Here is a 16,741-nt window from a genome sequence, read left to right as displayed (position 1 = left end):
GGTGTGGGCAGGGCCCACTAGGTCGCCGTCCTTAGGGCCACAGCTGCCCTTCTCCCTGCGTCCACGTGTGGTCTCTCCCCCGGCGTGCGTCCCCATCTCTTCTTGTAAGGACCCCAGTCCTGCTGGACAAAGGCCCCCCTTACTGACCTCCTTTTAACTCCACTGCCTCTTTAGAGACCTTCTCTCCAAATGCAGTCATGTCCTGAGGCCCTGGGGGTTAGGACTCCAGCGTGTGAATTTGAGGGGTGGATGGGGGGAAGCAGCTCAGCCCGTGACGACTAGTCAGAGCAGTAATGGTAGGAGTTGTTCAATAGCGGTAGCAGCGGCCGTAAATCTGCTGCGATGGTAACTGTGCCCCCGAGTCAGGACTTCTCAACCATCCCCTCCTGGAACCCAGACCTCGCTCTGGAGCTGGGATCCCTGCTCTGGCCCGCGGGGAGCACCATACCAGCCTCCCCCCGGGAGAAGGGAAGACTGAGTGCACAGCGCATGGGGCGGGTGGGAGGATGCCCTAGGCTCCCTCCTAGAGGTGGGGGCGTGCATTTGAGCGGGGTGCCCCGGGGAAGCAGGCCTTGAAGGAGAAACACTATAGGCTCTGGTGTTGAGCCCAGGCATCTGGTGACCTCATGGTGACCGCGGCCACTTCCAGAAGGCTCCCGGGCTCCCTCTGTTCCGTGTTTGCATGCACGGGACACGCAAGATGATTTCTAGGACCGGCGGCCTTAGCCCTTATCCCTGCAAGGAGGTGGGTGGCTGGGGTGGAAAGGGACTGAGATTAAATCACAGAGAGCATTTTCTGCTGGCGTTGCAAATAACGGAGGGATGGGCTTGAGCCGGGGACAGCCCTGCCACGGCCCGCTCACTCCCAGGCAGGCAGGGTGCCAGGGCCGAGCAGGGCTGTCCTGGGGCAGGGTGCTGCAGCTGAACACCGCCTGGCTGGCTGGCTGGCTGGAAAAGCCTCCTAATTGGGACTCTAGGGGGAGGCAGGGGAGGGAAGGGGAGGCTCGCACAGCGCTGAGAAGCAGAGGAGCTGAGCTGGGAACAATTAGCTTCCTGCTGCCAGTTCTAAGTTTTCTTGCACAAATTGGGGGTGGGGAGGATGGGGCCGGGCTGCAAAGTTCTAAGGCAGATGGCTCCTGCCGGACCAACTGGCCAGGACAATTAGGGCAGTGACCAGGACAGAGGCTGCAGGAGCCCACCTGATGATGTCTGGGTGTGCTTGGTGTCCGGCACCCGTGGCTGCTCCCTAAACGTCAGTGGGGACGGCCCCCCCAGACATTCTGAGCGCAGGGGGTGCACTTTCACACTGGCAGGGCGCTCTCTGCAAGCCTGGCAGGGTGCTAAGGCTTGCCTCGCCCTCTTCTCTCAGAAGACTTCTTTCAGAAGTCTTTCATCCTCACCCCGTTTTACAGAGGAGGAAACTGAGGCACGAGAGGCAAGTAACGTATTCAAAGCCAGACAACTGCAAAGCTCAGATTCAAACTCCAGGGCCTGCACCTGTTCTTGCATTGAAAAGAAAATATGGGGGCACCTGGGTGGCTCCGTCGGTTAAGCGTCTGCCTTCAGCTCCGGTCATGATCTCGGGGTCCTGGGATGGAGCCCCACATAGGGCTCCCTGCTCAGCAAGGAGTCTGTTTCTCCCTCTTCTGTCCCTCACCCTGCTCATGTGCTCTCTCTTTCCTTTTCTCAAATAAATAAATAAAAATCTTTAAAAAGAAAGTATGTCGGGGCACCTGGGTGGCTCAATAAGTTAAACATCTGGCTCTTGATTTCAGCTCAGGTCATGATCTCAGGGTCTTGAGATCCAGCCTGAGTTAGGGCTCCCCACTCAGCAGAGAGTCTTAAAGGATTCTCTCTCCCTCTCCTTCTGCCTCTCCCCCTGCTCACACACACACACACTCTCTCTTTTTCTAAATAAATAGGTAGATAGATAAAAGAAAGAAAGAAAATGTGCCCTATGATTTAACTGTAAAATAATAACCACACTTTGATTTTTTTTTCCCCCTTAAGTACAAATGGATTCAAGCAGGGATTTTGTTTCTTGCTTCCTTGGCGTGCAGCATCACAGGGACAAAGCAGCGGTACATGTCCCTTGCATTCCTCCAATGAGAATAGACTCCCCACCCTCTTTGAATTGTTACAAATTTCCGAACCTCTACCAAAGTAGAGGGAAAACGATAATGACTTTAGAAAACCCTGATGTATCCCAGCTTCAGCAATTACCAGCTCGTGGCCAAACGTGTTCCATCTATTCCCTGACCCCCGGCCTCTGCCCTGGAATATTGTTAAGCAAGTCCCAGGCCGTCATGTCGTTTCATCCATAAATATTTCTGCCGAGAAATATTACAAAGCCTCTGTTTGAAACACAACCACAGTGCCCACACTGTCATCAGCGTGCCTAAAAATATCAGCAGTCCCCTTGATGTCATCAGATGCGCAGTCAGCACTCACGTTTCTTTTACTAGTTGCTTAAATGAGGTCCACATGCCTGCAATTGGTTGGGGTTTTTTTGTTTTTTAGGTCTCAGCTGATCTTTAGATTCTCTCTCTCTTTCTCTCTCTCTCTCTCTCTCTCGTAATTTATTTAGTAAAGAAACTTACTCATTTATTTGCCCTATAGAATTTTCCACAGCCTGGATTTTGCTGATTGCCTCTCTGTGGGGTCATTTAACACATTCCTCAGAACGCTGTATTCACAGTAAATTGGAACTCAGAACCAGAGGCTTGGTGCCTGGGTGGCTCAGTGGTGAGCATCTGCCTTCGGCTCAGGGCGTGATCCTGCGATCCCAGGATCCAGTCCCACATCAGGCTCCCTGCATGGAGCCTGCTTCTCCCTCTGCCTCTGTCTCTGCCTCTCTCTCTGGGTGTCTCATGAATAAATACATAAAATCTTTAACAACAACAAAAAAAAGAGAGAACTAGAGGCTTGATCAGATTCAGGTTTGATGATTTCATGGTTTTGCCCAAATATTATTTCCTAGATGGTGTAGTGCATTTACATCATAAGGGCTAACATCTGACTCTCTCTCTCTTACAATCGTGTGGTGACCATTGACCACCCTGGGTGATCTATTATTTCAATAGCATTGCAAAATGAGAACAGTCAAATATTATAATTTCTCCTTGATGTATGAGCTGAAACATTTTCCAATAAAAGAATTTTCCCCTTACCAACTTTTTGGCTGCCTGAAGGTTCAGCTCGTCTAGGAAAAAGCATGGTCAGAGCTCAGTCCTTTTCCATCACTTGCCAATTTTCAGAGTAACAAATGTCATTCCTTGGCATCTCCTAAAAGTGACAGGAGTTTGGATGGGGGGGGGGAGCATCTTTTTTATTTTGTTCTCGTGTAGTATTATGTACTCGTGGATTTTTAACACATCTGATATATGTTTCAACCCACGGCTGTTATTATTCGTGTTGATGCCAGATTGACCCAGCCTTGACCTCTTAGGTTGGTGAGTCCTTTTGACCGGGCCCCAGCAGCCTGATAGCTTCCTTGTGACCAGACAGGATGGTCCAGGCTGTCTCCGGTTCCTGTACCATCCCTGGGATCAGCTGTGTCTTCAGGGAATCTTCTTCCTTTCAGGCAGAAATGATAATTAGATACCACAATCTGGGCGCCAGGGGTGTTCCTTGTGCTTGCACTGAATGCCATTTCTAGGCTCTGTTAATGGACAGCTCGGAAATGCTTCTCCTTCCCCTCTTCCTTCCTTCCTTCCTTCCTTCCTTCCTTCCTTCCTTCCTTCCTTCCTCCTCCTCCTCCTCTTCCTCCTTCTCCTCCTCCTCTTCCTCTTCAGATAAGATGCATACTGATACTCCCAACTCAATTTCAGGGTTATAAGCTCTTTAATAATGCTATTGGTCTTTTGTCTCTCTGTGCTCCATACTGAAAATCCATTTCCTATACCAACAACCATAATTCCCTGCCTACTTTATCCCAAAAAAACACCCACAACAGTTTCAGAAGAGTCATACCGCCACGGGGACTACCAAAGACCAGGTCAGATTATTTACGGTGCTTTCTGTGTCCTGCTAGGGATGGACTTCTCATGGCTGTGCTACAGAGTCTCTTGAAATAGTTTGTCTCTGTGTAATTTTGCTACAGCTCAATACACCATTAGGTTCATTTGTTCAATTTTGGTTTCTATTTTGGGGGATTGATTTTTTAATTTAATTTTGTTCTATAATTATGCATCTTATTTACATGGTTCCAAAGTTAAATATACAAAGTAAATTCAGAGAAAATCAGCCTGAATTCTGGTCCATCCCCCCTTCCCCCAATGACCTCCCCCCCCCCCCCCCCCCGTAGGTATGATTTCTTTTGGTTGTTTGGTTTGGTTTTTCCTTTCATTTCTTTAACATAAACAAATGCAAATATATATATATATATAACCCTGCCTAACAAGAGCAAGCATGTGGACGGCAAAGAGAAACCCTGCACTCACCTGCACTCCCTCATTTATATATATATAAATGTGTGTCCTCCCCTTCTTAGATAAATGACAGCACACTCTACACACTTTCTTCATCTTGCTCCTTTCTTTACATTATATCTTGGGGATCACTCCACAGGAATAAAGAGATTCCTGGCTCCCTTTCTGACATCTCTATTGGACTCCATTATGTGGCTTTCCCATAGTTTGGTCAACCAGCTGCCCAGTGATGACATTTGGGTTGTTCCCAGTCTTTTACTATAATAAACATTTCTGCAGTGAGTAGCTTTGTGCATATATCTTTTCATATTTTTCACATTTAACTTTGGAATAGATTCATAGAAAGGAGATTGCTGGATCAAAGGAGAAATGTATATATATAATTTTCCTACTGCTACCAAATCCCTCTATTATTTTTTTAATTTTTTAATCTAATTTTTTAAACAGGAAACGTATTTACACGATTCAAAACCCAGTGAAAGTGAAAAGATAAACGTGTAGCAGAAATCCCCCACCCCACTGCAGTTCGTCCTCTGGTTCTGTTCCATCCACCCAACCCTGAAACTCTCCCCACTCTTGGTAACCACTGTTGTTAATTTCCTGCGTATCCTTCCAGAAGGTTTCGTGTGAATCCATTCACATGCAAAGAGATAGAAAGAGAGAGAGGGAAAGACAAAAGGAGAAGGAAGGAGAGAATTTCCTCTACTTTTTTTGTTAACTCCAGCTTCTAGCAGACCATAGGAACCACCCTTACCCTCTCATCCCCAAAAACAAGAGGCACATCACTTCTCCCAGCAACCAGCAAAGCAGCTATCACTGTTCCCTATAATAGTCTGAGGCTCAGAGAGGTCGATTGACTTTCCCAGGGTCACCCAGGAAGCCGCAGAGCAGGGTTCTGTTTTTCCTTCTCTCCTCTGCTTTCCACAGCAGAGTTGCCAGTCCCAGGAACCTAGATCTGGTGCTGCTCCCCAAGCACAATAACTCCCACACCCCCAACCGTGCTCAGGACAGCCCAGTCTGCTTACACGCCGAGACCAAGGGCCTGATCCAGTAAATCAGCATGGACCCTGCCTAACAAGAGCAAGCATGTGGACTGCAAAGAGAAACCCTGACGCTCACCTAGCAGCTGTGTGTACCTCGGAAGGCAGAGGCCTTCATGCAGGGTCTGAGCCAGTGGGTCAGGGGAGGGGGACCCAGAGATCCCAAACCAGCCCCTGGCAGGCCCATGAGCGCCAACCAAGCCTCAACCTTTGTGGTCCTCATTTCCTTTCCTGCAGCAGGACAGGGCAGTGATGCCCATCCAGTCCTCATTGTGATGATGCAACGGGACTGGCCGGCGATAGTTCTACTCCAGTGCCAGAGTATGAGCTCATCGGACAGTAACCCTGCAGTGCATTCACTTGAGCAAAGTGAGCCCTGCTCCTTTCAGGGAACAGAAGGTACAGAAGGCAAGTCTGTCACCTTCCTGGCCTGAGGAAGAAACCTCTTAACACTAACCCTCATCCTCTTCACAGGCAGCTAGAGAATGACAAGTGGCTCATATCCCAGAGTAAATATTCTGAAGCCACATTGGACTTCGGGTCTAGAGCCATGAGATGATGAAGTCCTTATTCAGAAAACCACACGGCCACCGCCCTGTGCACTGCTGGGTCATTTTTGAAGACAACTCCCGGTGATGTTGTCTTAAGGCACCTGTAAAGATAGTCTTTGCCCTTTATTTCTAAAATAATGGTAGTGGTAATAATTAGCCTAAACCCAATAAAATAATATTTACCCAGATTTTGCACTTGCTGGGGAACACACCACACAATTAATTCTACCGGCGTAATTAATTCAAATTTACATTAATTAAATTAAATTAAAACATTAAACTTGTTTCTTAATCTACTCCAAAGAAGTTCGGCAATTTAATTGCTCTGAAACAAGATAACCAAAATAAGGAGGATATTTAACATACTTATTAAATGCCACTTAGTATTTCTGATTAGTATTTTTAGGGTCTAATTAGTGTCTAATTAACTTGCTATAGGCTATCTTTTCACAATACCAATTAAATTTCCAAACATCCTCTATAAACACGCAGCCACGAAAAGGAGAAGATGAAGCATTGTTACAGGGGCGAGTTAATCAGGAGACATCAGCGCGGTATTGTTTTATATCTATAAATACCCGTGGTTATTAAAACTCATCAAGTGTTGCTTTTCACCATTAATTGCTAGTTAATCAACTTCAAATAAACGAGGAACTCTCTGAGACCAGCTGTCATTGTTGGAGACAGATGAAGGGCCCAGAAAACAGGAGTGTGAGGTGACATCAAGAGGCAAGAAGGAAGGCGAGGCAGGAAGTGCCTGCGTTACAGGTGGGGGGTGCAGAGGGGAAGGCAGATGGGAAAGCCACGCTGCCAGACGGGCTTTTCCTGCTGACACCCCACCACCAGGTCCTGTCTCAGACTGAAAGCCCAGCTTGGGACAAGTTGAAAGGACGAGCTGAAGTGGCAGCTGTGTGCGGGAACTCCTGGGGAGACCCTGCCCAGCCCAGGAGGAGAAAGCTGTAGTCGCCCCGGTGTTGGAGTCGGAGCCTCTCGGCTCCCCACTAAGCTGTGTGGTATCGTGGGAGCCGCTGAGCCCCGCTGAGCCCGTGTCCTCATCCGTAACACGCAGGGCAGGCTCCTCGCTCAGAGGGACTCCCCAGCACCACCATCAGCACCACCACCCCTGGTTCTGTTCGATGCTCGGCTGGCGTCGCCTTGCATTTCTTAAAAATCTTTAAACGAGGGAACCCTCTGTTTTCCTTTTGCACTGAATCTGCACATTATGTAGTCGAATTTGGTAAAAAAAAAAAAAAAAAAAAAACCCTGGTGAGAGATCACTCGTGGAGAGCACTCAGCCCCGTGCCTTGCTCTAAGTTGCTCAGCGGCCGAACAGCACACCAAAGTGAACTCCCAGAAGGATGGGTGCCCGTGGCTTGTGGGTGTCTATGTGGCCTTCCCTTTCCTGGGAGGAGGGAGCCCGGGGAGCTGGGCTCCTAGACTCTCTCTGTCCATTGGCCCAGACTGTGGGAGAGAGCTCGGCCTCTTCTGGAACCTTCTTGCTGCCCTGCCTGAATTGCTGGCCTCTCCCCAGCTGATTGCCTGGGAGCCAGAGCAGGAAGAGGAGGTGACCATGGTGACTGCCCGGCCCAACTTTCAAGACAGCATCCACGTGGGCTTCGTGTCTGGCCTGAAGAAGTTTACCGAGTACTTCACCTCCGTGCTGTGCTTCACTACTCCTGGAGACGGGCCTCGGAGCACCCCCCAGCTGGTGCGCACCCATGAGGATGGTAGGCACCCCCCAGCCTCTGCTGTCCCTCCCGCCCCTACCCACACACCCAAAAGCCAGGCTGAGCGCTCTGGGTACAGGGCGATCCCCGCCTTGTCCCCCACCCTGGGGTGGCCCTGGAGCACCGCGGGCTGTCTTGCAGACAGTGGCCTCTCTCTGGCTCTAATATGCTTGGGGGCGGGACCTTTTTGGGGTACAGTGCCTGGTCCCGTGGGACACCTGAGCTTCAGTGAAATCCTGGACACCTCCCTGAAAGTCAGCTGGCAAGAGCCAGGAGAGAAGAATGGCATCCTCACAGGTAGGCGGTACTGCACCAGGGGGTGAGACAGGTGCATCGAGTCCATCCCTTCGACTGGTGTGTTCATCCGAAACCTCCCAGCGGACCGCGCCTTCTCAGAAAGTACATGGAGGGGGTCCTCAGCCCCTCTGCTCTGCAGCACGTCCCGGGTCATCCGGCGGAGGCCTCCAGCACCTGCCGTGATGACTGGCTCCCTCCCACCATCCCATCCCCACCCAACAGGGGCATCCCACCCAAGTTCCACCTGGGGCCCCAGGCGAGCTTCCCAGCTCCCACAGCTCCCCTTGCCCCCAACACCCACCTAACCGCCGGACTAGTGAAGGAGGGAGAAGCAGAGCAGAAGGGCCAGAGCCAGCGTTGGTCACAGCCAAGCTCACGCCACAACTGGGGGCTCTCCCCAGGGTACCGGATCTCCTGGGAGGAGTATAACCGAACCAACACCCGCGTCACCCACTACCTACCCAACGTGACCCTGGAGTACCGCGTCACGGGCCTCACCGCGCTGACCACCTACACCATCGAGGTGGCCGCCATGACCGCCAAGGGCCAGGGCCAGGTGTCCGCGTCCACCATCTCCTCCGGGGTGCCTCCAGGTGGGTGCCCACCCTCAGGGCAGGACCGCTGGCCTCTCGTGGTCCTCCTGACCAGGAGGCTTTTCTTTTTCTCAGGAATCCCGTGGCTCTCTTCCCCCAGAGCTCGCTCTCTCCTGTGCCTTGGGGTCCATGGTCCCTTGGGCTTCCCCCAGAGCAGGCCTGCGTCTCATGATCCCAGGTCTCTGGATGGAGGCTCACTGGGCTCACTGCTGCTTCCTCCCATTGGCTGTCAGAAAAGCACGGTCCCCCGAGACCCCCCCACCCCTGTCTCAACCGCCCCCATCCCACATCAGGGTCAGCACCAAGCAGTGGTATCTCTGATTCAAGGGAAGAATTCTCACTGTTGCCCAGGAAGTCCTAATGGGATTCCAACCAGTGGACGTGTTGGCTGGGAAAGGGGTAGAGTAAGGTGGGAATAATCTTAAACCTGTTATAAAGAACCAGCTGAGATCTACTCTCAGCCCCGCTTCTGCCAAGCTCTGTGACTTCGAGCAAGTCCAAATGTCCCCTCTGTGCCTCGGTTTCCCCATCTGTATCTATGGGAGGTAGACTAGATAACCACATGGTCCTGGCTGGGTCTGTGGGTGTATGCTTATTGGAGCCAGCCAGGATTCTCGACCTGCCCCTTGCCCTCCCTGCTCCGAGATGGCTGAGATACTCGAGCCCAGTCAAGCCCCACTGATGATAACACTAACAAATATTTATGCCTGGAGCTAAGTGCGGCATATATGTCAATTCACTTAGTCCCCACAACAACCCTAAGGTAGATAATATTATCATCGCCATTTGACGGAGGAGGACACCGTGGCACAGAAAGGTTAGGTGACTTGCCCAAAGACACATAGCATGGAGCAGTGAGTAGGATTCCAACTAAAGACAGTCCAGCTTCCGGAATCTGTACTCTCTGTTCATCCTGAATCCCAAGGTTCCTGGTCAATAAAATAGGGGCTGCCTCCTACCCCCACCCATCCTTCTAATCTTCAGCCATGATTGGATTTGGGAGGGCTGAAAGCGGGTGTGTGTGAATGGAGCAGGAGACTCTTTGGGGAAGCCCTTGCCTGCCCTGGCCCCAGTCAGCCTCCCCGTGGCCCTGGGAGGCCCTCCCAGCCCCCAGCCCTACCTCAGGGGGTAGGGCACACACAGCCCCCCACCCAGAGTCCTAGTCCATGCAGAAGGGACCTTCTCGTCAGCTGACCTCCTTTCCCACCCTGTTTTCCAGAACTCCCAGGGGCCCCCACCAACCTGGGCATTTCCAACATCGGCCCCCGCTCCGTGACCTTGCAGTTCAGGCCAGGCTATGATGGGAAAACATCCATCTCGCGCTGGCTGGTGGAGGCCCAGGTAACACCTGCTGCCGGGGAGCCCTGCAGCCCACGCAGCCTGCTCCCTGGCCCCGGGCATGCCCGTGCTCCTGAGAGCAAACCATACGTGTCCCCGCGTATTTTCATATGCAGCTGTCGGATGGCCAGATACACAGAACATGCCCACAGTTCCCAGTACAGCCTGCCCTCCACCTCACCACCGTCCACACACACATGCACACACACAGCAGTCCCCTTGGGTCGGGTGAGGGCTGGCTGGCCTGGAGAAATACACAGCTGCTGCCTCTAGCCCTGTAAGTGGTGGGTCTCGGCTTGGGCTCCCCGCGGGGAGCCTTCATAAGCGCCAACGCCTGGGCACACCCCCAGAAATTCCAATTCTGATTTAGCTGGGGTTTTAGAAGCCTGCCAGGGTGTTCAGAAGAATCCCCCGGGGAGTTTGTTAAACACCCAGATCCCCGGATACCACCCCCAGGGCTTCTGATGGGCTAGGTCTAGGGCAGGGCCCTGGGCTGGGTTTCTAGAAAGCATTGCACCAGATTCTGATGCAAGACGGCTCGGGGTTGTGCTTGAAGTCACGGGTAAGGGCCTGGAAAGATGGTGACCCCATCTGGGGCCCTCCAGGCCCTGGGATTGAATTAAGACCTTCCACGGGCCGGGCTTTACCTCCTGGAATCTGGGGCACAGGACATCTCAGCCCCACAGGCTGGGCAGGTCTAAGGGTGTCTCCCTTTTGCAGGTAGGCGTGGTTGGGGAGGGAGAGGAGTGGCTGCTGGTTCACCAGCTCACCAATGAGCCCGATGCCCGCTCCATGGAGGTGCCCGAGCTCAACCCCTTCACCTACTACAGGTAACGGGGCAGGACGCCAGGGCAGGGGTGGGGGCTCCCCAGACCGGGACGGGCTTCGGTCCTGGGGTCCTGCCCTCATCATCTTGCTTGCTCCCTTCCCCCACCCCAGCTTCCGAATGCGCCAGGTGAACATCGTGGGCACTAGCCCACCCAGCCAGCCTTCTAGAAAGATCCAGACGCTCCAGGCACCCCCTGACATGGCCCCGGCCAATGTGACCCTGCGCACGGCCAGTGAGACCAGCCTGTGGCTCCGCTGGATGGTGAGGCTCCCAGGAGGGCCGGTGGGTGTGGGATGGCTCCTTGGTCCTTGTCACCCTGCCAAGGTCATTTCCTCCGAGGGGTCACGTCGAAGAGGGGGAGGTTCACCAGAATACCCGTAGCTCCCTTCTCTTAACACCTCGCTCTTTTAAGGTGCCTGATAATCAATCTGAGCCAAATGAACAAATGCCTTCTGTGAGAAGCAGCTAGAAAACACTGTTCAGTGCGCATTGCCAGGTGCCCAGCATTTGACATGTTTTCTTCCATTTAATCCACCCGGTCATCCTGCAAAGGACACATTATGGCCCCAATTTACAGCTAAGGAAACTGAGGATCAGAGAGGTTAGGACCTCACAGCTGTGGACACACAGCTCCCAAGTGAGTGGAGGGCCTGGGGTTCAGGTGTAAGTTGTCTCCTGCACCAAGTCAGAGAGTGAGGGGTTGCTTCTGAGGTTGAGGGGCAGGTGCAAGAGACCAGCCCCCACAGGTCAGGGCTGCATGTCGAGGACCATTACCCCAGGTGACCCCGCACAAGGCAATAACACGAACATCGTGAGGGCTTTGTCCTGCCAGGCACGGTTCTGAGTGCTTTTTTCAAAGTCAGGCCCAGAACCCTCTCCACGGGCTTGTGACATCAGAGTGATCCTGGCCCCTACTCTACAGATGGGGAAACTGAGGCAGTGAGCAGTCAAATCACTGGCCCAAGTCCCACCCACCGGCCCCCGCCAACATCCTCCCACCTCCTCTAGTTAATAGCAAGGCTCGGTTTCCCAGCCCAGGGAGCCCGGCCCCCCAGAATCCACAGCCTTAAGCACCGAACACACCACCACCCCACCTTCCGTGGATTGGGAGAGAACCTTTCTCCCCGACACCATTCCCCCAGGACAGCGTTTTCCCGACTGCTGCCCCACAAAGCAGCGATCCCGGAGGCGCAAGGGGCACACAGGAATTCTGAGACAAACGAATGAATGTGGGGAACAGGCCCATGCAGCCTGGCTCCTCTCCTGCGAGAACACTGGGGAGAGCCTGCCTGACCCTGCTCCACCGGCCAGTCTGGCCTCCTGACTCTGTTTTGTCTCCACCTGAGACCTCTTACCACTGCACAAAACACAAGTTTGCAGAACACCATGCCGTGGGATCCACCAGAAAGCCACTACTCCTTTTCACTCAGGTGGATGCTGCTAGAAGGAGCTCATGGCGCCATCAGCCCCGGACAAAGGGTAGTTAGTCATTATAATTCCCCTCCCAGGGGCCAGCGGACCCTCGAGCCACGGGCAGGCCCTCCCGGGCATGGGCAGCCCCACTACTGCTCACTCGGCCCCTTCCCTCCTAGGCCCTGCCCCACTCCGGGCCGGCTCCCTGCCTTCCCCCTCCAGCTCACTTGAAGGTTTCCAAACACTAAAAGACTAGAGGCTGATGCCCAGGGGGCCTGGAGAAGGAATAAAAAGGCAATTGGTGCACCGCGCAGGGCCCCAGGCACCTCCTCCAGTCACGGCTAATGGTACACGGCCCGTTACCTTTCCCTCGCAGGTAAGGAAGCGTGAGCTCCAGGCCCATCGATTGCTGCCTTAATGGTCTCTGGTCGGCTTCACTAAGTGTCAGTAGGAGCCGGGGCTGGCAGGAGGCAGGGAGCATGCAGGGAGCGAGGCAGAGGCCCCGGAACGTGGGGAGCCCCTGGGGAAGCAGAATGGCAGAGAGGTGAGGGCCAGGGACGCCCCAGCTCCACCTCTGCCGCCTTCGGAGAGAATCTGAAGGCTGGGTGCTCAGCTCGCAGGTGCCCCCGACATGCACACACCTGCGCTGCCTGTCAGCACTGCCCAGGTTCATCCGAAGGACTTGAACCAGCAGCCACGGCCCCACCAGCGGAGGAGAGGAGTCAGTCTTTCCCCTGGGCTGAAACTGCCCCGAAGGAGGAGGCTGAGCATGCGGCGGGAGAGATTCAGGCCCGCTAAAGGAAGGACTGGTGCTCCATCCATGCCCGAGATGCCGTGCGCCTACGCTTGCTCTCCGAGGGCGGGAGTGAGCTGAGAGCAGGCATGTTAGAGGCAGTGAAAGACGTGTGTGTTGGCAGCCTCAGCGAGGAGCGAGGTGGTAGACAGCCCAGGCCAGAGGTCTGTGCTGGACTCCAGCTGACTGCCCTGGCAGGGTGGCGAGTGCCAGGTGCCCAACACAGAACGGACGCTGCCTCTCTTTGGGGCTTGGCACAGACAGGCAGGGAGATGGGAAGGGGGCAGCGGGGAAGCCTCCAGAAACACAGGCTCACACAACCTAAGCTGCCCCTGGCGCTTAGCCTCACCTGGGCGCTGACAGGTTGGACGGTGGGTGTGATAATCCTGTAGGGCTCCCTGGAAGAGGGTGCACGGGCCAGATGAAGCCCCACGCGCCGGGCGGGCCCAGTCTCACGGCAGCTCTGCCGCCCTGCCCTCCCGCAGCCCCTCCCGGAGATGGAATACAACGGGAACCCCGAGTCGGTGGGCTACAAGATCAAATACAGCCGGGCAGACGGCCACGGCAAGACGCTGAGCCACGTGGTCCAGGACCGCGTGGAGCGTGAGTACACCATCGAAGACCTGGAGGAATGGACGGAGTACCGCGTCCAGGTCCAGGCCTTCAACGCCATCGGGAGCGGGCCCTGGAGCCAGACGGTGATGGGCAGGACCCGGGAGTCAGGTACTGACGCCTTTGCACCAGCCACCCCAGTTCCCCACAGCCTATGGGGCGGGGAGGGACCCCCACCTCTGTCCCTCTGCCCTCAGGGCCTTCCAGGGGCTCAGGGGCTGGAGCTGTGGTTCAGACTAGCCCAGGCTCGCTGTCCTGTTTGCGCTCAACACCCTGGAAGAGCGCCCTACCTGTTGCCGTGTGTCCCAGCATCTTCCCACTGCTCCCCGAATCCGAGGACTGGGGGGACCCCCACCCTGCAAGTTAGCCCAGGCAGCCTTTACCTGCAAACTGCCCACGTCTCTGTGGCCTCACCTTTAACCCTGACACCCAGTCGTGCCTGAAAAAACTGGAGTTGGGGAGGTTGGATCAGCTCTCAGAACATTCTAGAAGCAGAACCAGCAAGCTCACAGGACCCTGGCAAGGGGTCATCACAGAATATGAGCCCCCAGCCTTCAGGCAGCCCTCGTGTGGTTCGCCACTCTGAGGCTTTTTCCTGGCACCTTTAAAACACGTCCCTGGGGCGTCCAGGTGGCTCAGTGGTTGAGCATCTGCCTTCGGCTCAGGTTGTGATCCTGGGGTCCTGGGATCAAGTCCCGCATCGGGCTCCCCACAGGGAGCCTGCTCCTCCCTCTACCTGTGTCTCTGCCTCTCTCTCTGTGTATCTCATGAATAAATAGATAAAATATTTAAAAATAAATAAACGAATACAGGACGTCCCTCCCCGTCCTGGCCCCTCCCCACCCCCACTGCTGTGCACGCTGGCCTGAGCAGAGAATAACAGGGAGGCGAATCTGAGACCAGAAGCAGCACCTGCGATGCTCCAGAGCCACCAGGAATCCCTGCAGGATGATTTGCTACTTTGGGGACTGGGCGTCACAGCTCCTTCCCCCATGGGGCCCACTGGGTCCTGAGCGCCTTCTCTCTGCTCCCCTTCTCACGCAGTCCCGTCCTCCGGCCCCACCAACGTGTCTGCGCTGGCCACCACGTCCAGCAGCATGCTGGTGCGCTGGAATGAGATCCCTGAGGCCGACCGCAACGGGCTTGTGCTGGGCTACAAGGTGAGCCCTGGAGGCAAGGTCACCTGCTTCCCCAGCCAGGGTGCCCGGCGGAGGGTGGGGGCACGTCTCCGCCTACTGGGGTGGACACCCCGGAGATCCCAGCATCTGGGCTCCGGGCAGCCTGGCAGCTGAGGAATCCTCCCTTGGGGCTGGGAGGCTTCCAGGGAGGCCCAGGTCCTTGCGGAAGCTCCCTCACCCCCCAGTACCCTCGCAGCCCCCAGGAGGCCACACTGGCTGCCCCAACCTTGCTGGCCCTTTACCTTCTAGAACTGCTCCCAAAGCTGCACGTAGCAGCAGGGTTTAGGCCTGGCCCACAGGTTGGGAGATGTGGCTTGATGTCCTGGCTCTGTCCCTACTGACTGTGTGACCCTGGGCAAGTCGTGTCCCCACTCCAAGCCTGTTTTCCTAGCCGAATGCTCTCTAAGGAAGCTTCCAGATCCATGGCCCAGTGCATCTTTGTGTTCCCGGCTCTCCCAGAGCCCCGGCTTCACCATATCCCATTGGGGTGAATATGGGGCCAAGCCACTCCAAGGAGCCCGGGGTCCACCAGCAATATTCCCACCTGCTTAGCTCCTGGGAATGAGGACATGGGGAAGGTGCTGGCAGGCAAGCCCCAGCCCCATGGCCCTCACCCCCTGCACTGTGCTCTGGCAGGTGATGTATAAGGAGAAGGACTCAGATTCCCAGCCCCGGTTCTGGCTGGTGGAAGGGAACTCGTCGCGCAGCGCCCAGCTCACAGGCTTGGGCAAGTACGTGCTCTACGAGGTCCAGGTGCTGGCCTTCACACGCATCGGGGACGGCAGCCCCAGCCACCCGCCCATCCTGGAGCGGACGCTGGATGATGGTGAGTTGGAATCTCCATGCGCCTGGGGAGGCTGGGACCTCCCCTTCCTCTTGCTGCCCGGCCCTGCCCCTCTGGGGTCACGCTTTGCCCCAACGGGAACCATGGCATCAGGCCTCTCCTGTGGGAGGCAGGTAGGTCAGTGAGGGCCACCCACCAGCGCGCTGCGAGGGGAATCAAATTCCACACTGTGCATCCCTGAGGAAGCAGAAGCAATGCAAGGACAGTTTGACACCCCATTCGGTCTCTGGCATATTCTCCGGGACAAGGGCACAGAATAGAGACTTTGCACCCGGTTTTGATTTGTATTTTGCCTGGGGCAGGTTTGCTTTCAGTAAAGCTCCATGCAAGGAAAAGGCTTGATTTTTCCTGGACAAGAGCCTTCTGGTCCTGTTTGCAAAGGAGCAATGCCCACGGGGCTCCAGGCCTTCATCCCTGCGGCAGAACTTTCCATCAAAGGCTGACCGACAGGCCCTTTGCTCCCTCCCCTCTCCCCACACATGTGCTCTGACCGCCCACCCCAAACATTTCTGGGGTCCAGACAGGAGCGCAAAAGGCAGCCCAAACACCATATGGCCACGTATTCTAAAGTCATAAATCAAGCTAATTGTCTGTGAAATTCAATATGTTTTATCCTCCTGCCTTGACCTGGAAGGCCAAGTTCAGGTTTAGAAATCTCAGACTTAAAAATAAATAAATAAATAAATAAATCTCAGACTTTTTAGAATTCTCTGTTGGGATGAGGCAACATGGGAGGAGTTGGCCGCCCCCAGCCGTCCCCCCGGTCTGCCCTGTTCCCTTCCCATTCTCTCCTCTGGCACGTGGTATTTAGCCTCCATCCACATGCCCCAGACAGCTCCCTACCCCGGTTCCCACAGGGCCATCCATCCGTCCAGAAGTGCAAATCTGGAGGGTGGGCCTGGGCAACGGGCCCGTGCAGACCCTGGAAAAGGAGTGGTCTGGGCTCAGGGTGGGCCCCACAGCCTCCTCACCGTACGGGTGGAAGGAAGTCAGAGTGGAGCCTTCTAGAGCACAGACCCAGAACGAGGCCGCCTCGCCCAGTTCTGAGGGCAGCCGTGCACGCACATACATGTGCCCACATACACGGACACGGAGC

The 16,741-nt window shown here is 54.9% G+C and overlaps 1 protein-coding gene across 2 annotated transcripts in view; it reads left to right on the top strand.

The window, feature by feature from the left end:
• SDK2 (sidekick cell adhesion molecule 2) overlaps nucleotides 1-16,741 on the top strand; it is a 256,823-nt gene that overhangs the window by 195,256 nt on the left and 44,826 nt on the right. For both annotated transcript variants that reach the window (XM_072781426.1, XM_072781425.1), the window contains exons 19-27: nucleotides 7,553-7,748; nucleotides 7,947-8,045; nucleotides 8,447-8,638; nucleotides 9,858-9,979; nucleotides 10,697-10,806; nucleotides 10,916-11,066; nucleotides 13,497-13,734; nucleotides 14,668-14,783; nucleotides 15,438-15,627. In XM_072781426.1, the coding sequence (XP_072637527.1) occupies nucleotides 7,553-7,748; nucleotides 7,947-8,045; nucleotides 8,447-8,638; nucleotides 9,858-9,979; nucleotides 10,697-10,806; nucleotides 10,916-11,066; nucleotides 13,497-13,734; nucleotides 14,668-14,783; nucleotides 15,438-15,627 (1,414 nt within the window). The remainder of the gene's footprint in view (nucleotides 1-7,552; nucleotides 7,749-7,946; nucleotides 8,046-8,446; nucleotides 8,639-9,857; nucleotides 9,980-10,696; nucleotides 10,807-10,915; nucleotides 11,067-13,496; nucleotides 13,735-14,667; nucleotides 14,784-15,437; nucleotides 15,628-16,741) is intronic.

The sequence above is a fragment of the Canis lupus genome, chromosome 16, assembly GCF_048164855.1.
Source record: "Canis lupus baileyi chromosome 16, mCanLup2.hap1, whole genome shotgun sequence".
In the NCBI taxonomy this organism is placed as follows: Eukaryota; Metazoa; Chordata; class Mammalia; order Carnivora; family Canidae; genus Canis; species Canis lupus.
Note: the sequence above shows the minus strand (reverse complement) of the source record. Positions and strands in the feature narration are given on the sequence as shown.